This window comes from Nelumbo lutea, chromosome 5, assembly GCF_056320005.1.
Source record: "Nelumbo lutea isolate HS-2025 chromosome 5, American lotus-T2T, whole genome shotgun sequence".
In the NCBI taxonomy this organism is placed as follows: Eukaryota; Viridiplantae; Streptophyta; class Magnoliopsida; order Proteales; family Nelumbonaceae; genus Nelumbo; species Nelumbo lutea.
The window spans coordinates 41,242,987-41,264,756 of NC_142688.1; the positions used below are offsets into that span (position 1 = coordinate 41,242,987).

The window sequence follows — 21,770 nt, forward strand, 5'->3', positions numbered from 1 at the left end:
TCAAAAGATTGGGCCCACCATGCATCCAACTCAAATCAGACCGTTCAACCAAATGGGCCGCGGCCCACGTTTCCTACAGATTCGACCATGAACATAATCCACGTTGCATACGCCCATTAATTAGCACACTAATAAAATCCCTAAAAACCAGAGATGTAAGAAATATGATGAATTTCTAACCGTTGATTCAGTTCACGGCTAAAATGAAGACACAAATATAATAAAGAGAAGATGCTCATTACATTCAATTGCCTTTCCGTTTTAGGCCCATTAGAGCAGATTTAGGGGAATCCCTCTCTTGGTCTGGGCCCTCTGGGCCCCCAACTGGGTCATTTTATATATGGGAAAGCGGTCTCATGTCGACTCGATTATCTTCTTTACTCTTGTAACTCTCTCTCTCTCAGAAATATCTCACGCAAAGGTCGAAGAGGATTTGTTGGGTAGCTCGAACTAGAGAACTCTGGTCTCCGATCATGGCGACTAGAGTTTCGATTTGCTTCTGTTTCTTTGTTTTTGCTTTGTTCGTTTCTTCGATTAGTTTGGCATCTGCCTCGGAAGGGGAGGGGCAGAGTGAGGAGTTCGTTGTGACACTCGACCACTCCAACTTCTCTGAAACTGTCAGCAAGCACAACTTCATCGTTGTGGAGTTCTATGCTCCATGGTGTGTATCTTAAATTTTTACTATTTCTTGAAGTTCAATTTTTTCCTTAGATTTTCTATGCTGTCACAGATCGATTTTTCTCTGTGCATGGGTAATGGGGTTTTTCTTCTAATGACTTTAGTTTCATCATCGTTTTTCTTTAATTTCTAACTTGCTTTGAGTTGTTCTATCTGGAATTCAATTCGAATTCTATTTCTTTGGATGACAATAGTTGGTTTGCTTGGTATGAGCTTGCAAAAGGGAGTCTTTGGTAAAAGGTATTTTTTTTTTTTTTTTCCTTTTGTTGGATGTGATTATGCGATCCTATGTGTTTGATGGGGTGGAAGTTAATTTGATCTGCTTTTCTGCATGAAATGGTGAATACACCTTAATCTGTGGATTTGTTTGTGAGATTAAGAAGATTTTAACTTTTTGTTACAGGGCTAAAATTTCAATAAAAACCGGTTGATAAGAGGTTAATTTTTTGAATGTTGATCTTTTGTCCTTGCCCGTGGTGTCGGATGCTTGATACTGTGAATTTTTTGATCCGTAGTCTTCTGGTCATTTGAAATTGTGGGTTTTGGTCCTTCGACAAGGATCGAACTTCCTGTTTATTAAAGGTCTTTTCCTTTACAATGGCCGAGTTCTAGTTGTTTGAGAATTGATTAAGAGCGATTTGAACGTTGGTTTTTGTGAACCATCAAAGTACCGATTAATTTATTAACCTATTCGAGGCCTTGCCTCATCAAGACTGATCTGTATTTCCATATTACAGTGGTGATTCATATTTGTGTTACATTATCCAACTTCCAGATTTTAGTTTCCTACTTCAATGGATGTACCATTGGGTTTATTTGTTCGGACGAAAGTGATTAAAATATCAGACTCCAAGGCATGTAATGGCTGTTTCCCCTTAAGTGTGGGTGTGGGGGTTCTGCAAGGGAATAGCACTTCGGAAATCCTTTTTTTCCTGTTTTGTCCTTGAGATTTGACATTCTTATATTTTAAAATGCTCAAATGGGTGTTTTAAAATTTCATAGAATGTGATTATGTCTCTGTGTTTCATAGGCGTGCTAAATTCTTTTTATTTTATTTTATTTTATGATACGCAGTGCCAGTGGAAAAATGAAGAGAAGGAAAATAAAAACAAAAACTTGTTATGATCTAGTTATCGAAGACCCCCATGTTTACTACAGCATTTACCTACCTCTTCTGTTTTGCTTAACTATCAATGTCTAGAAAGTTATTTTGTGACCTTTCCAATGTTCATTTGGAGTTTTTAGTCAGTCAAATTTCCACTGTTTGAAAATGTTAAATCTGATTTTTTCCTTGGTTTTTGACCTGTTTCTTCTATCTTCCTTGACATTTTGATAGGTGTGGGCATTGCAAGAACCTTGCTCCAGAGGTAATCAAGTTTCTTATCTCAAATGACAAATAATCATATTATGATCCTGTTTAATGTTGCTTAAGTCTTAGCTACCATTGTTTTATCCAATCAATTGCCTTATCTGTGTCCTGATGGTTTGTTTCATCTTTAAATTTGTTCTTTGACCTGTAGTATGAGAAAGCTGCATCAGTATTGAGCAGCCATGACCCTCCAGTCATTCTTGCAAAGGTTGATGCCAATGATGACACAAACAGAGAACTTGCAGCTCAGTTTGATGTTAGGGGTTTCCCCACACTTAAGATTCTAAGAAATGGTGGAAAGAATATTCAAGAGTACAAAGGTCCTAGGGATGCTGACGGTATAGTTGAATATTTGAAGAAACAAGCTGGTCCTGCATCTGCTGAAATAAAATCTGTAGAAGAAGCTGGTAATCTAATTGATGATAAAAAAATCTTTATTGTAAGTTCTCCCTCATTTATTTAAGCTCCTGCTTTTCTTCATGGAAAGGGGAAGAGGCAACCTTTACTAATGTTTCTGGACACCCTTATAGGTTGGGGTGTTCTCTGAATTTTCTGGGGAGGAGTTTGTGAACTTTACAACATTAGCCGAGAAATTGCGTTCTGACTATGATTTTGGTCATACCTTGGATGCTAAACTCCTTCCAAGAGGTGAATCAACTATCAATGGGCCCACAGTTAGGTTATTCAAGCCTTTTGATGAACTTGTTGTTGATTTCCAGGTATATATAAATAGGAAGTTCATGTTCTTATCTTTTTCTTTTAATTTTGTACTTTTGACTTTTAAAAGTTACCATTGAGAAATCTGCTATTTTGTGAATTTGTTTGCAGAACTTTAATGTGGATGCTCTGGAGAAGTTTGTTGAAGAAGCTAGCATGCCTATTGTGACACTTTTCAACAAGGATCCAAGCAACCACCCATATGTTATAAAATTCTTCAACAGTCCTGATGCCAAGGTAGTATCTTCTTTCTTGGCTGCGTGCAACTGTGCATTTGATTACCACACTATATACTGAGTATATTGATTAAGATCAGCATTCTTTGTTCTGGTTTGTTTGCCTTCTGTTTTACAAAGGGACCCCTCACCCCCACAGGAAAAATTTAGGTCATCAACCTAATAAGTTCAAACTGACCAACCTGATGCATTATGGGCCCAGTTGTGTTCAACAATAGTTTGAGTTAGAGAATGCTTGATCCAATCTTCATAAACTCTGGTGGACAAATTTATCTGTCAGAAGATTTTTTCGCAAGTTGGAGTTGTATTGGTGATTAATCATGGATGCCTGCTTCATTTTTTCTTACATAATTAGTAGTTTTTAGTAGTATGGAAAGTGAAACAAAATATCGGGTCGTTTATTGTTGTTAAGTTGGTGTTTTGTGTCAAATTTGCACATGATTTCATTTGAGAAAGTCAATGCTATACTTATGAAATATGAACTATGATTCAACAGAATTCTGGCTACTGTATGCTGCATCTTATTTGAATATTAAAACTTCTTTTAACCTCTTCTCTCTTTTGACAATTTTAAGTTCATATGTAAATACCATAACCCTTTTTTCATAATTTTGGAATGTGTAGGTCATGCTGTTTTTGAACTTCAGCACTGATCTTGTTGATGCATTTAAACCAAAATATCATGATGTTGCTAAGCATTACAAAGGAAAAGGTATTGGCTTTCTGCTAGGTGATGTTGAGGCCAGTGAAGGTGCTTTCCAGGTAATTATATCATTTATTCAACACATTTACCTTCTTACTTATTTCGCTTATATTCGTTTTGACATTTATATGCCAAACTGGTTTTGGATGGACAGTATTTTGGCCTTAAAAACGACCAGGTGCCTCTCATTATCATACAGAATAGTGATGGCACAAAATTCCTAAAGCCAAATTTGGAGCCTGATCACATTGCACCTTGGTTGAAGGAATACATGGTAACATTTTTGCTTATTTTCATTACATGCATTATTATATTATCTAATCAATGCTTATAACTGTTTGATCTTTCCTTAGTTAAATCATCATGATTGTTTCTCATTTTTGAAGCAGTAAAAACTCGAGGTCTTAATACTAGATTCATTTATCTTTTTTTTTTTTATTGTGACTTTTCCTATTTTGTCTTAATGGTTGCAGGATGGCAAATTGAAGCCTTTCAAAAAGTCAGAACCTATTCCTGAAGTTAACAATGAACCTGTGAAGGTGGTTGTTGCTGACAGCTTTGACGATATAGTTTTCAAATCTGGAAAAAATGGTATGTGCTTGCAATCATTTTTGCCTCTTCTGTTACTTTCTTTGGTGTGATCTCTGGTCTGTAATACATATATTATATTTTTCTTTAAGATGGGTTGTTATAATTAATTGTAATAAAAATTAATTATTGTTTTTTTCTTTTCAAATAAATCCATGTCCACTTGGGATTTAGACAACATACAATTAACACTATCATTTGAATGTGCAAATAATATAATTTTCACACTTTCAAACAGGACATTGTCATTGTTCATTTTCCTGAGTACTCGTGGTACTTAAAGGAAAAGACCTGAAATGTGTCTCGTAGGTTATGTTGAATTGTTGAACAATTTTTTTTTTTTTTTTTTTTGACATTCACATGCTTATGTGCTGTTTTGGATTGAACTGATGCTAGTAACTTATTAAATGCTCTGTCTTATTCATCTGTCGTGTAATTGTATCCCAGAGAGGCCAAATAGTTTTTTATGCATTACATGTCTTCTTAATCTTTTGTTTCTTATTGTATACCATTCCATGATGGTAAATTGCATTAAATCACAATCTTTTATTTCTTATTGATATGCGAGCCTTGGAATTGATTCCCAATTGTATATAATGGCATGGGTATTTTGGAATTGATTATCCTTCCAGAGGTAAATGGTATGGCCATAATTGTACTTGTGGTCCTCAAAGGACCACATTGGCTTCTTGGCATGGATTTTGTAATTCAATCACTTGTGCAATTGCTGTGAACTCAGAAAATAGATCATTCTTTTTGGTGGATGACAGAATTAGGAAATTTGAGCCAAAAAGAAGTGATAAGTGGGTGAAGTCCCTGAAATCAACTGAAGAGAAGTGGGCTTTAATCAAATAATCTGCTTAGAGAAATGAGCAAATTAAATGTTGATGCTATACATGAATTACAAAATGTGGGTGTATAATCAGATCTGATACATTAGGAAATGAAAGGGAGAGATTGGAGAAGAGAAGATAGGAAAAAGAGAAGATAGAATGATTAGAGAATCTTAGTGGGTTGGCAACTGCTCCCACTCTTATTTTTATTAGTGCATTGGAAATAAATGGTGAAAGGACAATTTTTCCCTTGCACATCTAACAAGATACGTATTACAATACTCCCCTTCAAGTTGTGTCATAAGTGTCAAATCATTCCCAACTTGTTACACAACTCGTTATGATATAGGACATTAACACCATTTGTGAATACATCAACTAATTATTCTTTAGAACTAACATATGGTGTACACACTTCACCCATATCAAGCTTCTTTGATATGAAAGGCTTGTTCACTTTGATATGTTTAGTTCTATCATGGAGTACTGGATTTGTTGCTATTTTAATAGCTACCCTACAATAGTGACCTGGGGCCATACAGTAAATTCTCTCTCCTAGAAGATTCTTAAGCTGCAAAGCTTATGACACCCGATGGACCATTGCTCTATATTCCACATCTATGATTTGGCAAATATCGATTGCCTTTTGCTCCTCTATGTGACTAAATTAACTCCTGCAAGAATGCAATAGCCAATTGTAGACCTTTTTCCATCTATGTTCTTTGTCAATCAGCATCTGTGTACGCTTCTACCTTGAGTCTTTGATATGCCAATGCTTAGTATGCTATTTCAAGTTTCTAAGCACCCTCTTTGTACCGACGAGATGTTTTGGGAGAATGCATGGGCTGACTAAGAACCCAACGATATCAGGTCTCATCATAGATAGGTGTTTTCTTCCCATCAACCTCTGAAAGCAAGTGCTTCTTCTTCATAAGCCTCAAGTAATTTGTTTGAGCCCCAGGTTTCTAGTGTCCTTTAGAAGGTTTAGGATATACTTTCTTTAAGATATGGAGACACCTTTCTTCAATCTCAAGAAAGTACGATAGCTGACCTAAATCCTTCACCTCGTATTGTGATGCCAAAAACTACTTCAACTTATCTATCTCTTACTTCAAATTCCTAGTAATGACAATGTCATCCTAAAACACCAGTGTGACCATCTTGCTCCCTCTCTTTTAACAAATAATGTATTCTGTTTTGCATTCTTTTTCTAGTAGGATCCCAAATTGTTGTTTTTGTGTTGACAGTTTGGGACCAGGGGTATTTTTGTCATTTTATAACTCAGATTCTAGTCAGGGGCAGTTGGGTGCACATCTGTTGGGTTTTGATTTCTTGGGTCTTTTTGTGACAAAAGTGATCTTCTCGGGGTTCATTTGAAGTTGGTTTTATTTTTAACGAGTTGCTTGTGAGAGGAAAACATTCTAGGGGTTTATGTTTTTGTGAGAGCAAAACATTGGCTTTTCTGGCAAACCATTGGATCTTATAAAAGAGAAGGGGGCTGTTTTTATAGGTGTCTTTTTGGTTCTTTCTCTCTTGTTTAAGCTGTAGCTCAGCCCTGGTTAGGGTTTTCAAGTATTGGGAGCTTGGGTTTTGAGGAGCAACCCATTTTGGTACCTTCCAATCCCTCTACCGCTGCGTGTCCATGCAGGAGGCCAGCTTGATACCGTTGGAACTGTTCTCGGGGGAGTTACTTCAGGTTTAGGTCTAAAATCACTAAAAATCCAACTTGTTTTATTGTTTTCAATTTGGTATTTCTTGTGATTATTGGTGTACACTTGAAGTGCTTGTTGCATGTAATTTATTTTTCTGTCTACATCACCAATCAAAATTAGCAGCTAGAGACAAGAGAACTAGTAAACAGTTAATCTTAGCAATAGGAGTAAATGCCTTTGCCTGGTCAACACTATATACTTGGGAAAACCCCTTTTCCACCAATCTCAACTTGTAGCTTTCAACAGTACCATCTATAAGAAATATTTTATTAGAAGAAAGAAATAGAGAATAGAATGGAAGGTGAAGGTGACCAACATTCACCTGAGAGATAAAGAAACAAGCTTCAACTCCAATAGAGACAGGACAATTAAAAAAGAAGGGGATAAATGACTAGACATAGTGAAAATGTGAAATGAACAATAGGGTGTTTGGAGGTACATGAGCATACACCCTTACATATGGCAATAGGGACATTAAGATCATCAACATCAATTGGGGCATCAACAAGAACAACAATAGAAGCAATAACGTTAGAGGGAACATCAATAGGAATAATAGTAGATGGCAGATTTGTCTCTTGAGAGTTTGCTATTGTCAGTTGCGCAGCTTCTGGTTTCTAGCACATCTTGTAAATTTCGATGATCCTCATTGCAATGATTGTAGAGACAAAGTAGAACAAGCACAGGAACTGTCATAGGAGGATGGACTTGATTCTCCAGTATAACATTCTCTTCTTTAGGGGAGGCAAGAAAGGACACACATCCATTGGAGAGATAGACCTTTTGGTAGTGGGGATCAAAACACTTATACCCCTTTTGGTAAGAGGGATACCCAAGAAAAACACACAGGGGATAAGAACTCCCAAACGAACGAAGAGTAATGAAATACAATTGAAATTGGGGGAATAACAACTGATGTGGGGTTTGATATTGTAGGATACAAGAGGTTATATGTAGCATCAACACAACATTTTCCTAGAACCTCTTAGGAGCATGCATATCTTCATACTCTATGCAACCCCAAGTAAATGCCCCTTCTTTTGTTCTGTAACACATTTTTTTGTGGTGTTTTCGTATAGGAACCATGATAAAGAGAACCACAAGAGGAAAAGAATTCTTTTAAATCTCTCGTAAAGTACTCCTTTGCACTCTCATACTAAAAGATTTGTATTCAACATTGAATTGAGTGAATCGATAATCATGTTAGGCACCTCTTCATGAGTTCAAAGAGGATATATCCACGCATATTTTGAGTGGTCATCAATAAAACTAATAAAATGTTTGTAACTTTCCTCAACAATAACAGAAGTAGGATTCTGAACATCTGAATAAACAATATGGAGAAAGAAAAAGTGTATTTTTTACTACTTGGAGAAATATTGGCTCTATAATGCTTACCCAATTGACATGTTTGACATTGTAATGTGGTGTTCAACATATGGACCGACTTAAGCAGTTTGGAAACAAAACCTTTAAAGACTCAAAAGAGAATTGACCAAGGTGATGATGATACAAGTAAACTTGTTCTTTATTTTTTTGATAGAACTAAAATTGATGTTTATTATAAGGACTTGATGACTTCCCATGAAACCAACAGACTTAAATGCCATTGGACCACCTCCACTCTCCATTGTAAATGGACCATTATCAAATCATTCTCTTCAAAGTCAAATCCTGGAAAACACAAGAGGGTAGAAGGTTACATAATAATTCAAAGACTTAGTATACTATTGATATATAAAAGATTAATAGTTTGTCAGATTGAAACCCAATACCTTGACTCGAATCTGACAAACTATTAATCTTTTATCTAGCAATACTATTACTAAGTCTTTGAATTATTGTGTAACCTTCTATACTCTCTTGTGTTTTCCAGGATTTGACTTCCAAGAGAATGATGGCTAGCAACCCTCCCCCCCCTCCCGTTGTGTAGCCCTTCAGAAGATATTGAAAAAAAAAGATTAATGGGTGACTTTGGAACATGAAGAACATGATAAATATCATTACCCATATGAAGAGAAACAAATCTTTGACCAACAGTGGTGGAAAAAGATTCATTAACTAGTCTTACGCTATCTCTACCAGATAACAAACTATAGGAAGAAAATAAATTAGGGTTATCAGTCATGTGATTTGAAGCCCTAGAGTCAATTATCTATGGGGACTCAGAAAAAACAGAGGAGACATGGAGGGTAGTAGCATGGTTACTTGGTATAGAGGCAAATGAAATGGTAGGATTGAGGGATGCTCCATCTGGTGCAATATCCTGTCATATTATTCAAGAATAATGCTAATGATTCTTAGGAGGTCCTCCTTAGGTACAGAACCTGTCAGATGATCCTGGGACACAGCAGTAGTGGTAGTAGTTGGTATTGACTCCTGTGAAGCAACATTAGCTGTGTTAAACTTCTTTCCCTCTGGCTTCTTGGGAAACTACTTAGGTCTGCCAACTAGGTTCCAATGTGTTTATCTGGTGTTCCTGGATTTCTGACAATGTGTGCACCACAGCTGATCCTTGTTCACTCCATCATTCTTCTCAATCACATCACCCTTCTTGGCTCCGTCACTACCTCCCTTTGCAGCCAAGCCAGTATGCTCCCCCTGAGCAAGAGTCGTATAGCATTCTTTTTGCTCTCCTTAGACTGTAAGGGAGCATAAACCTCCCATATACTAAGGGAGATACTTGCAGCCCAGAATTTGATCTCTTATTGGTTCATAAGATGGATTGAGGCCAACTAAGAAAACAAAGACTCTGCCGTGACAGAAAGGTCTTATTGGCTTTTGCATCCTCTTCACACTTTCACTCTATTGACTGATAGTGGTTAAGTTCCTTCAATATGGAAGTGAGGGCTGTGAAATAGGGTTAGTGACTCTTGTCTCCTTGCATCAGTCTTTGCTCAGAATAATTGGCCTTAGCTTGGTTCCATATCTCCTTTTTAGTTTCTGGCAACATAAAATTCTTTCTTAAGGAAGGCTGGATAGTAGAAGGAAGCAAAGACATAATCATGCAGTTTTCTGTAGCTTGGTCCCATATCTCACCAATTACACCAGCCTACACCAACCATCCGGTCATGTAGGAGTACACACTACCCTGTTCGACCCAAAAGACACTTTACACAAGGCTTAAACTGGCCACACAGCCCTGTCCAAACTCCAAACATTCCCAGTACTAAAAACAATAGTGTAGGTAAATCACACATCATAAGATGCTATTCCAGAAAGATACGGCAATCCGAAGATCATAAACTCAGATTGGATGATCAGAAACAAGAGGCCACCTGATACACCTCTGAGTGAAAAACTGGGTCTGAATTGTCAATCAAATCTTGCAGTGTAAGGAGTGAAAAAGAAATTCAGATCTGCCCAGGTTAGTGTTCTGATACCGTGTAATCACATCTGAAACATTGGGAAAAAGGAAGAGAGAGATTGCAGAAGAGGGAAGAGAAAAAGAGAAAATATAATGTGGTGAAAATTTTAATGGGTTGACAGTTGCTCCCTCTCTTCTTTTATTAGGGTGTCAGAAATAAATGGTGAAAGGACAATTTTGCCCTCACATGTAACGGGATACATCATATATATTACAGCAGGGTTGAATCAATTTGTAGAATTGTCTGAGCATGTCTTTCTTTGCTGCGTTTTAGGAAACATATTGGCCTTCCTTTTAGGAGGATGTGTTTAAAGCTTATAAACCTTCCAACAAGGTTCTCAACCATTGGTCTAAATGTCCTGTTTAGGTTCATAGTGAACATAATTCTGGATGGACTACTGTTTTTTATTTTTATATTTTTAAAATTATTGTTTCTTTTACAGTTTATAGTTTGATTCTAAGTGTTGCTTGATGTTTAGGACGAAGTGGTAAACATAGAAAGGTTACTGACATAAGAGAATATTTTAGCCATAGCGTATGAATATGACTATTAGTTTTCTTGCTTCTTCACATGATCTTTGCATTGTTCTGTTTTGCAGTTCTGGTCGAGTTCTATGCACCTTGGTGTGGACACTGCAAGAAACTGGCTCCGATCTTAGATGAAGTTGCTGTCTCATTTCAAAGTGATGCTGATGTTATCATTGTAAAATTAGTAAGATTCCTTCTCTGCACTATATACACACTAGCGCATTCCCGTGGGTAGAAATATAACTCATGTAGGTAAGTTCATACTCCAGAAGAATATTATCTAGAACCTGTAGGGGGCCAACTACTCAATCCAAATGTTCCATGGGTAATAGGTAGAACTAGGTACTTCTGCATTTGTGGAGAAGATGTTTTGAAAAAATAAAATAAAGAAAGAAGGAAGAAAACAATAGAAGGGCAAAGAAACAAGTCCTACAGCTGCAAAGAGGCTGTTTACTATGTAGTTACTGTTGCCAATAATGCTGTTGCGGTTATCTCAGTTTCCCGTCACTGCACATCATCCCTGTTTGTTTTGTCTGGGTGCAAATTAATCATGTAAGGATATTTGCCATTTGGGTATTGAGGGTATTGGTCTCAGATATGGGGTGGGTGGGACAGAATGAAGCAGCAAAGTATTGATTCTAAATTCTAGCAAAATCCGTTCTCTTTCATCATTGGTGACTGTAAAACGTTCCACCATGGCAATTTGGTGTGGCTGTTGATATATTTTTCTCTTTATTAACTGTCGTTTCTGAATGGGTCCTTAACTAATTTTACAAATTGCCAATGTTAGTAAAAAACTACAGAGATCTTTTTGATCAATCCATTGGCATTAATGTTCTTTTTCTGAGTAAACCTGAAGAAAATATCATCCATTTATTACTATTGTGCTTTCTTGATACATTCTATTCTTCGTTTTCAGTGCCTGGCTATGCCATATCAAGTCTCAGATTGAAGTTTGTCCATATCAATGCACTTTCGTCATCTTCTAGGGCTTGTTTAGTGTTCTTTCGTTTATCTTTTTAGATATTTGATGGTTGACACACCTTTTAACTCCTACGTTTTCTTTCCAGGATGCAACTGCAAATGACTTCCCAAATGAAACTTTTGATGTTAAGGGTTACCCGACTTTGTACTTCAGATCAGCAAGTGGCAACCTGTCTCTGTATGATGGGGATAGGAACAAGGAGGACATCATAGATTTCATTCAGAAGAATAGGGATAAAACTACCCAGCCAGAGCCTGTTCAGCAGGAAGCCGTCCAACAGGAAACTGTTCAGCAGGATGCGGTAAAAGACGAGCTATGATAGAAGGTAACTTTCTTTGATCCTTATATTTGCTTTGCTTATTTAATTCTTTTTGATAAAGAAACCCAGGGATTGTTCTAGGAGTTAGTACTGCAAAAAATGTCTTAAAACTGATCTAAGGCTGTGGCATTAATCTCCTGCCATGTTTACAGGATGAGCTTCTTGGAGAGGACTAACAGATAAAGACCTCTCTCACGACACTAGGTAGAATCCAGAGAGCTAGCTTTTTGCCCTCCCCCAGTCGTTTTTGTTTTTGTTTTTTATCTTGAATAAAGTGGGAGGTTTTTTCTATTCATGTTGTATTTTTAGTTTTATTTAGGAAGAATAGACAGTTAAGACAACTTTTTTTCTACTCTCTCTTTCTCTCTATCTCTCTCTCTCCTCTGATTTATGATCCATCAAGATTATGACTCTCTTTTTGGCTTTTTTAGTTGGGATGTAAAAATGCTAATTTGGTACGCAAATTTCTGAAAGAGCCTTCAATTTTATATACTGACAGGGCATTTAATCCCACAACAATTTGGCCAACTTTTTTTTGTCTCCATGGGATAGTGATTTATCCACCTGTTAGAAACACTTGGAGAAAGTGACCCAAAAATTTATTAGAGCGAGAATCAACTTTCTATGAATCCTACAGTTCTCTGCAAAAGAATGCAGGTTCTTTCCCCTGTTATGGTGTAAAAAGAACGAGGCCTCCACTCAAATGTCAGGACAGTGTTAGAAAATTTGAATGAGGTAGAGGTTCAGCCTTAGGCTTGTTTTCCGCTCCAAGCTAAACATTTTTTTTTTAGCTCCAAAGAATCCATTTTTACTTGCAATGAATTTTAAGCCCCCAAAAAATATTTAGTTCTGGCTTATCCAAAGAAAAAGGTTTTGAAGATTTTCATAAATCCAATAACAAAATTCTTCAAGGAGAAGAAAATTCAACGAGGATGCAGAAGAAACTACTATTTTCACTATTTTATTTATAACCACCCAAAGAAAAGGCCTCCCACTAAGAAGGTCTGGTAGAATACTGAAGTACGCTACCCTTCTCCCATCCTCACTAATTAAGAAAGTAAAGAACCAAGGCTTAATTAAATATATCTTAACAACAATCACAACAGTAGAATATGATACTAACTGCATCATATTTTAAATAATATAGGAAACCCATTAACAACGGTTAGGAGTGTTCATACTGTTAAACCGTATCTAATTAGGCCGAAATTAGTGGTTTGGTCTGATTTGCCTTAAAATGGTTTGGTTTGGTTTGATGATGCCTTAGACCGTAATTTTCTTGTTTGGTCTGGTTTTCTAAAACAGTAAATCAAATTAAATTAAATTATTAATAATATATTTTAATGTATATAATATATAACTCATATGTTTACGTTTAAAAAAGTGTGAATGAAATTTATAAAATAGTAGTTGCTGGTACATGTTAAATCTGTGTTATTTGGGCTTTCTAGTTAGGTTAAGCCCAATAGAATGGTCCAAACTGTATTAAAAACCAAGTTCTGGTTTGGTTTTTATACTAAAAAGGTTTGATTTGGTCTTACATTTTTTTAAACCGTAATTTTCTAGTTTAATCTGAGATATTTCCCAAATTGAATCAAACCAGTTGGTAGACACCCCTAAGAACGCATCAGAAGCAGAAGCAGCAGCAGCACAAGCTGGAACATCAATGACTTTTATTTTGACCCTTTGTTCATAAATTAAACTAAAACACTGATTAGTTTTCTTTTCTGAGGCCCATCAGCTCATCTGATTAGTCATTAGCAATTGGCACTCAACAAAAGCATACGGATCATCTTCGAATTAAAAAAAAAAAAATTACAAGTTGGGATTACCCACATCATTGCTCACGTTGTAGATCGTGTAAGAAGGATCTCCCTACGTGAGCTGACTAGGAATTTATGAATCCTCTTTGCATGGATAGAGTGGGTATTCTAGCTTATTTCAGTGTTTTAAAGCCACTGTTGACCCAACAATTGTCACTCGGTTACAATTCTGGATCTGGGTTTCATAAAACCCGGAAATCTTTAAAAAACCATTGACTGAGTCAATACCATTTGACACAGACAGTTGAACTATTGACCCATTTCACCTGGTCACCGGATCACAGGTTGCATGTATCGAACCGTATCGACTGATATGTATTGTGTTGGGGGTTTTCTGATATGCCCCTACAGGGGGTGTTTCAGGGTTTAACCCGGTTTAGGGGATAGACATGCCTTATACAGTCTGCTATGCCCCTACCAGCGTATCAGGCTGTATACAAATTTTGAACCATGGACAAACCTCTAGAGGCCATAATTTTGCATGATCTTTTTTTTTTTTTTTTTTTGTTTGATGTTTTGGTAATTTCTGAGATCTATGCATCCCATGGGGCCAAAGGAACCTTGCCCCACTATTTTTTGCCACGAAACACATTTGTTTGCCTCAAATCATAAATTTTAGCATTTTTTACAATTAAAATAAAATTAAAAACCGAACTATAAAATATAAACTAAACACAAAATAATACTTATATAAACATTTATTATATGTAGAATATAATTTTTTTCCTAACATGGTTGACCTGTTCAACCGGATGGTCGAACTGGTGACTTACCATTTTGGGGCAAAAATAATTCGTCCTCTGGGTTGATTTTTAAAACATTGGTTTATTTTGAAGAGGTTGGATCGGGAGTTGGGACCCTTATATAATGGGCTTTGTAGAGTAGAAATTGATGGGCCTGGCCTATTCTACGAGCCACAACCCAATTAATGACCCGAATTCCATACTTACATTGGCTTGATGTCATAACTGAGATTTTTATTCTTTTTATTCAAATTGTTTCCTGATAACGTGTGAGAACTGTGAGATATGAAGACAAGATGAGAATGAAAATTTTCTTTTGATTTAATTTTACAGACGAGTGTTATTAATTATTAACCAGATTAGGTTAAAGTAAACATCATTTTCTTATTGGAATTCTTGTTGATAGTTTTAGAAATTTAAGTTAAAAAAATATGTACAAATAGGTCTTGTTTTTGAATACTTGGCAGGGGATTTTAGCCGAAATTTATACCATGAATAGAAGGTGAAAAGAGGGTTTTAGCTTAAGTAATGAACACTCAATCAGTGATGGTCAGTCCCTTAGCTTTGAACTGGAGCCTTGTTAAAATCTCACCAAATTAAGCTCTTATGGCCACTGGTTCCATTGTAATTAAGCTCACTAGAACTAACTGGAAACGTTCTTCATTGATAATCATTTACAGAGAACATCCTTGTTATAATTTTTAACAGGAGGCTTTAACAAATTTCTAGTTCCCAGACACTAAAAATTCAATAGAGATTCACACTCATGAAGGGCAAGAAGGTTTTCTTCAGCTTCAGGTACTAATAGACCTCATTCCTCATTCCAGGAAATTCAGAACAGGCTTGTCATGGCGCATTCACTATTCAACAGCATGTATACTCAGAGGCGTTTAAACTAGCATAAAATGGTGAAATGCTCGTAAGCTGCATCCCACAGCCGTATTGGGTAAGGGTCATTGATCTCTGTGTACGAAAATTGAGAGAGAGAGAGAGAGAGAGAGAGAGAGAGAGAGAGAGAGAGAGAGAGAGAGAGAGAGAGAGAGAGAGAGAGAGAGAGAGAGATTGTGATGGGAATCCCATATATGATTGTCGACTTGTGGAGACATGCAACTGAAGGCACGTTGTCTGTACGTCTGTGCAACTATTGCTCAATAGTGCAACACTTTCTCTCCTTAGCCTCTGCAAATTTACAGCACAGTCAAGCTTTTCCACTTGGCTGATCTTCTCTCTGACGGTTCAGGAGACATAGCTTTCCTCTTGTTGATGACATTGTTATTGTTGTCATCGTCGTTTTTGTTGATGATGATGTTACAGTCGTCTTCACCACGATCGGTGTCACTGCTGAAAGTCAGAGATTTCAACAGGTGTGATTCAAGCTTCTTCACATCCGATAACCGAACAGGCTTTAGGAGGAATTCCTCTGCTCCTCCTTCCAAACACCTAGTCAGGAAAAGGGCGCCATGGAATCAAGTCAAGACTCAGAGAGATGTTGTTCCAAAACTAGTTCAGAGAGAATAAGGCCAACCTGGTACTGTCAGGTTATTAGTCTCTGTAATTTATTTTTATTCAAGGAGGGTCTCTGATGATCACATAGAGGGTTCACATTCACACTTTTCTAGGCCTCTATAGTGCCATTTCTGGACAGTGTGTGTAGTGTAACCCTAGTTATTGGATCCCCACTTTAATGCCAAATTGCCAAAAGCTCTCAGTAGGGTCTTGTCTCTGTTGGCTAGGAAAGAGAGAAAGAGAGAGAGGCTAATGCATCCAAACACACCCTAAAAAAAGCATCCAAGGACTTGTGCTTCTTTTCCTTTCTGTGAATAAAATAAAAGAAGGCCACTGTAGTCAATCTGAAGGAAGCCATGTTTTTCAAGCTTTGCATCATGTTGAGTCAAAATGGAGGAGGGGGAAGATCTGCTGCGAATCTTTTTGTCCACAATTACTTGGAGAGGGACATGTATGAAAGGAAATTGAAAATAGGACATCTGAGACTGAGGGTGCATATATTTCAAGATTAGAAGGAGCCATGGCAGTTCACATGGTGGCACATGCAAGCTTTACAAAGTGGTGGGGCCTGCAATCTGATGGGTCCTACTTCACAGCTCTGGTCATGAATCGAAATTCAACTAGATGACATGATTCTAAGCATCATATTCATTAATGTTTTGTTTTTGTTTTTCTGGACAAATGACAGCCAAAGGGTCCCACTGAATGTGATGGAGATGGGGATAAATCAAGTGGCTACAATTCATCTGATCCGTAAAAAACGCACCTTTTCTGCATCATCATTATGTTCCACAAAATGGGTATTTTAGATAATAGCACGGCTGGTTTTTAATTGCTAGCAACTTTAAATTTTTTTTTCTAGTTAATTTGGATGAAATTAATACTATGGACCTATGTTTTTTTTTATATATATATATATTATCTTTATTTATAAATATTATTAATTTCTTCAATATAATTATTAAAAAACGTAGTTTTTTCTCATTATTATCCCTTAAAATCCTTAGAAAAACATGTATTAATTTGTAAAATAAAAATTTATGACTTTTTTTTTTCAAAAATTTCTTCCAAAAACATGTATTAATTAGTAAAACGTAGTTTCGTGTGAAGTCTAAAATACTCAAGAAAACAAGAAAAAACACTAGGAAAGTAAACAAGGAAGCAGTTTAGAACGTCTGGGAAACGCTTGGAAATCAGCAGTCCTCCCTCAATGGAATTATCATTTAATTTCTATGGGTAATACAAATTCTTCTCTATCTTTATATATTGAACGTTTCCTGCCTCCTCATTTGGATGTTTTGGGATCATTTTATTTCCTTTTCTCACTCTGCTTCCACCACCCCAGTTCCATTCATGGAAATTCTGCTTTAGATTTATGACTTCAACTAAGATTGACCATCAATATAATTCACTGCGAGACTGAAAAGAGATGTCCCAACTAAGAAGAGTTGCGTGGTTCATGCACCATTAGACTTGTTGGCATGAAGCAGGAGGAGGATGGTTAGCCATCCTTTTCTGGGTCCAGTGGATTTCATGGCGGTTTGGATTTTTTTCTTTTCTAAACCAACCTTAATTAACAAACAACTAGTAAAACAAGTAGAGGAGAAGGCAGATTTGACTTACATATTGATTCTGGATGGCACATTTTCCGATGACATAACAACCACTGGTACATCTTTCCAAGAAGATTTCTGCTCACGTAAGAGAGAAGAAAACCCATGGAAAAAAAAATATATCAGAAGAAATCCAAATACATTTGTGGGTTGCAGTGTAACAAGATCCAGAAGAGCACACAAAGAGAGGTGAGGAGGAGGATGATGGCTGACCTTGACTCGTTTGAGCAAATCATAGCCAGTCATCCCAGGCATACAGTAGTCTGTCATGATCAAGTTGACCTTCACTCCCTGGCTCTGATAAAAGGGAATATACATTAAAATTATTATGTGTAAGGACATCCTAGGATTGTTCAAGGGTCTCTACCTATACCTCTGAACAAAGCTGATGACATGTGATTTAAAACTGAAAAAAATTGAGACTCTAAGACAGTAGTGGAGAAATAGATTATATATGTAGTCATGTGTCCTTGAAAAACTTAAATTGCTTAAAATAATAGAGAGAAATAAAGGGTTATTGAGAAATTGGTTGTTGGATTACTGTTCATACAGATAAGAATCAGGTTCAAATATTATTTTATGGCATAAAGAATACTCTTACTTCTTCTATATATATATATATAGATATAGATATAGAAATATATTTCTTTCTATATTAATTTTCAACAAAAGCCTGCTCTTTATTATGTAACGAAGAAGAAAAAAGTGCTTGCAGAATCATAAAATGTTGGCATCTGAAGAATTTAGAAACAGAAAGAACACCCCATCTTTTTCTTTTTTTACTTTAGTTAAGTGATTGCCTTTTGATTCTTAATCTTTACAGAAAGACCATTTTAAGATCTCATTAATGATCATGATACAGAAAAACACTGTAAAGGAAACAGTTAATCCCATTTTAGAAAATCCAATTCCAAAGCACCTCATGAACAAAAACGCAGAGAAAAAGGAAAGCAAAAAGAAGCTAGGGAGGAAAATAAGAAAGAGAGAGAAAGAGAGTCTCAGAGAGAGAGAACGAGAGAGAGAGAGAGAGAGAGAGAGAGAGAGAGAGAGAGAGAGAGAGAGAGAGAGAGAGTGGATGAATACATGAATACTGTGGCAGAAAAGAAGGAAAATGAGAAATGGACATAAATTAGAGCTCGCATTCTCACCTCTTGCTGTGACGAGGATGAAGGTGAGGAAGAAGATGAAGATGTAGAATCATTATTTAAATTACCAAGCAAACCCAAATACTCCAAAGCTTTATCGCCAGATTCCACACAAGTTACTGCGGAACAACAAAGAAAGAACATGAAAAGGAAAAATGATGAAAGCAAAAGAAGATGGAAGGGGGAGAAAAAGGAAAATAAAGAGAACCCATGATCAACAACAAATTACTTCATCAGTTTTCCTTAAAATACAGAATTATAATCAGTAACTGCAAGCTTCATCACAGAATTGTACTAAAAATTGAAAAAAAACAGATAGGTTTTTGCTGTAATAATTTCTCTGTGAATTATATTATACCTTGATAGGAAGAGACAGTGAGGAGCTTCTCCAAGAGCTTTCTATCAATAAGACTATCATCTACTGCTAAGACATGGAAGTGTTGGTCTGGTTGGGTTTCTTCAAGTTTCGCTTGTAAATCCATTTACACCTTCAGAGTTGAACTTGGTGTTGGTCGCTTTGCAGGCTCTTTAATAGCTAGTGGGAGGAGATGAGTTCTCTCGATGGGTTTGGGCTGTTGCTCACGTAGTTTTTTTGAGTAGGTGAGAAGCAATGCTGTGCTTCTCGAATTGTTTCTGCTTTCATAGTTTCTTGTTATCTCCTCTAGATTCTCTAGTTTCAGTGGGTCCCCTTCATATCTCTCTCTCTCTCCCCCCCTCTATGGACTGATTAAAAAGGAAATCAGATATCTTAGTTAAATAATTACTAGGATACCTCCCATCACCTTTCTCGTGTGTATATATAATTGCCATTCGATTGGCATATATAAATAAAGGTTTCTTTTATAAATTATAAGATTGCAAAGTAATTCTTATTTAATTCTAACCAATTGTGTGATGAACTAACCTTAGTTCTATTATGTTTAGCTACTTACTTTTAGTATCTAGACGAAAGTATAATTGTTTTTAGGTTTAAAATATTAGAAATCATTTCGAAGCAATCTAGACAAAAGTATAAGCAATAGTTTTGTTTTTTTTTTTTTGATAGGCAAACACTTGGTTCAAACCCGATGAACCGGATCAACTGATCCGGACCAGGTGGGCCTAATGCCAAGGCATGCATGTATATCTGAAATTTCATTTCAACTTATAAATGGCACACAGAAGAAATCAGTATGATCAGAGGATATTATTAACTAAAAATGGTATATATTATAGAGAAATGGGGATGAAAAAAAGTGGTGCTTTCATTTCAAGTGTTGGTCCTTTATAGAGTCTTAAGAGGGGTGGATTCATTTAAAAAAAAAAAAAAATTAAAAAAGAGGGGTGGATTGGATACAGGTCTAACCTAGCTACCTTCTCATCATTGCCAGACTGAGGTTTTACCATTGCTGCATTGCACCAAGCAATGACCCTTACTGAGTGTAGGAATTGAAGTGTTGTATTATATGTAAAAAAAAACTGATCAAACACAGTTGTGTGTGTGTTTAGGACTGTTTCACAATTATTTGATGAATAACCTATTAACATTATGAAATTAATCTCTGTCTACTTCTAAGTTTTATTCTATAGCTAGGGTAATTAATGGAAAATTGAGCAATTACTCATGGTTTTTTTTTTTCTTGGTTAAAACTCATGGAGGTTCACTCTGATTCTAGCTAGGTGGGTTACTTTTCTTATATAGTAGTAATTATAGAATGCACTTTACTTTTCTCCTAAGTTTTCTCCATTTCTCAAGCTAGTCCCCCTTAGAGGGGCAAGATAGGGTTTGGATTGGCCTTGGCTTCTAAAGCAGATGCATTTGCTATACCTAATGTTAACCATCTGATTTGTCCATCATTATCATTATTTACTGATCTATTAACATACTTATTTTACCATAACAAGATGGAGAAATTATCAAAGTAGCCTAATGGAATAGAAAATTCAACTTCAGTGATGGAAGAACACTAAAATCCTATAGAATAAGAATAAGCTTCGAATTTTTTTCCTTTTATTTTTCATGTGTGTGTATGAGAGAGAGAGGAGAGAGAGAGAGAGAGAGAGAGAGCATATCTATATGCACCTCAAAACTATGATAACTATATATAGATAAAGCTTAATGTCTAATAGCTATTTGTAAACCCTATTTTCCCATAAGTGTTAGCTAATAGAGACTTAATTGTTAGAGTATTTGTTGTATTCCTTTTATTTATTTTCTTTTTTCTTTTCTCCTATTACTATCAAGAATTAAAAAATCAATACGATACACCTAAATAATGGTCTGAATGCATATGGATACACTGATATAAATATGTTTTAAAAGAATTAATACTTCGGGATGATGGAAGGCATCATTTTAATTCATATAAAATAAAAAAATAAAAAATGATAAGTATCGTATGGATCCTTGGTCACTGATAGATGTTAAGATTCAAATTAAATGGTCAAAACATCTACCTCCATCAAAGACAAAAAAAACCTAAAAATAAAAAAAAAGGAAATAAGAAAAGAAAAAAAAGTCAAACTGAAGAATTTCCTCCATCAATAATCTATATGATTAGAATATTGCAGCTATAAAATTGTACTGGAGCTCTGTTTCAAGGGCCCATTTTGGTTAATACTATTTTCAGCTTTAATTGTTTCATCAAATTCCATAACATTTTTGTGAATATTTTTCTTAAATTGAGGTTAGCACTTATGCAAATTACAGATTACCACCCTTTGTAAAAATAGAATTGCAGTTAAAGGACAAAACGAAGATTTGGGAATTGGGACCACCCTCAAACGATATCAAGAAGAGCATGGAATAAATCTTTTGTAATAATATCGACGGGGACATGATATAAATAAAGGTTAGGGGACCAAGGGCCCACCGAAATTGAAATCTCTGTGAGCCCCTACAGGTGAAATCTTTTGTGGGTCCCCT

At 36.1% G+C, this 21,770-nt stretch overlaps 2 protein-coding genes across 2 annotated transcripts; one reads left to right on the top strand and one right to left on the bottom strand.

Annotated features, from left to right (window-relative positions):
• The first annotated feature begins 248 nt into the window (after positions 1–248).
• LOC148851947 (protein disulfide-isomerase-like) lies at positions 249–12,563 on the top strand. Its single transcript, XM_088945208.1, has 11 exons — positions 249–661; positions 2,015–2,045; positions 2,199–2,486; positions 2,578–2,766; positions 2,876–3,001; positions 3,625–3,762; positions 3,858–3,977; positions 4,177–4,294; positions 10,803–10,915; positions 11,802–12,041; positions 12,188–12,563. Exons 1-10 carry the CDS (start codon positions 474–476, stop codon positions 12,033–12,035), a joined length of 1,545 nt encoding a protein of 514 aa, XP_088801334.1. The 5' UTR covers positions 249–473; the 3' UTR covers positions 12,036–12,041; positions 12,188–12,563.
• Positions 12,564–15,245: 2,682 nt separating this feature from the next.
• On the bottom strand, positions 15,246–19,559 carry LOC148851948 (two-component response regulator ORR3-like). The gene is made up of 5 exons (XM_088945209.1): positions 19,224–19,559; positions 18,869–18,984; positions 17,934–18,017; positions 17,731–17,798; positions 15,246–16,041 (listed from the first exon to the last, which is right to left on the bottom strand). Exons 1-5 carry the CDS (start codon positions 19,345–19,347, stop codon positions 15,789–15,791), a joined length of 645 nt encoding a protein of 214 aa, XP_088801335.1. The 5' UTR covers positions 19,348–19,559; the 3' UTR covers positions 15,246–15,788.
• Between the last annotated feature and the right edge of the window lie 2,211 nt (positions 19,560–21,770).

Coding starts and splice junctions, on each gene's coding strand:
- LOC148851947 (XM_088945208.1), top strand. CDS start 474: ATGGCGACTAGAGTTTCGATTTGCTTCTGTTTCTTTGTTTTTGCTTTG. Junction 3,002..3,624: donor TCAACAGTCCTGATGCCAAG/GTAGTATCTTCT, acceptor TGGAATGTGTAG/GTCATGCTGTTTTTGAACTT. Junction 3,978..4,176: donor CTTGGTTGAAGGAATACATG/GTAACATTTTTG, acceptor TAATGGTTGCAG/GATGGCAAATTGAAGCCTTT.
- LOC148851948 (XM_088945209.1), bottom strand. CDS start 19,347: ATGGATTTACAAGCGAAACTTGAAGAAACCCAACCAGACCAACACTTC. Junction 18,985..19,223: donor CACTGTCTCTTCCTATCAAG/GTATAATATAAT, acceptor GTTGTTCCGCAG/TAACTTGTGTGGAATCTGGC. Junction 18,018..18,868: donor CATCCTCGTCACAGCAAGAG/GTGAGAATGCGA, acceptor CCCTTTTATCAG/AGCCAGGGAGTGAAGGTCAA.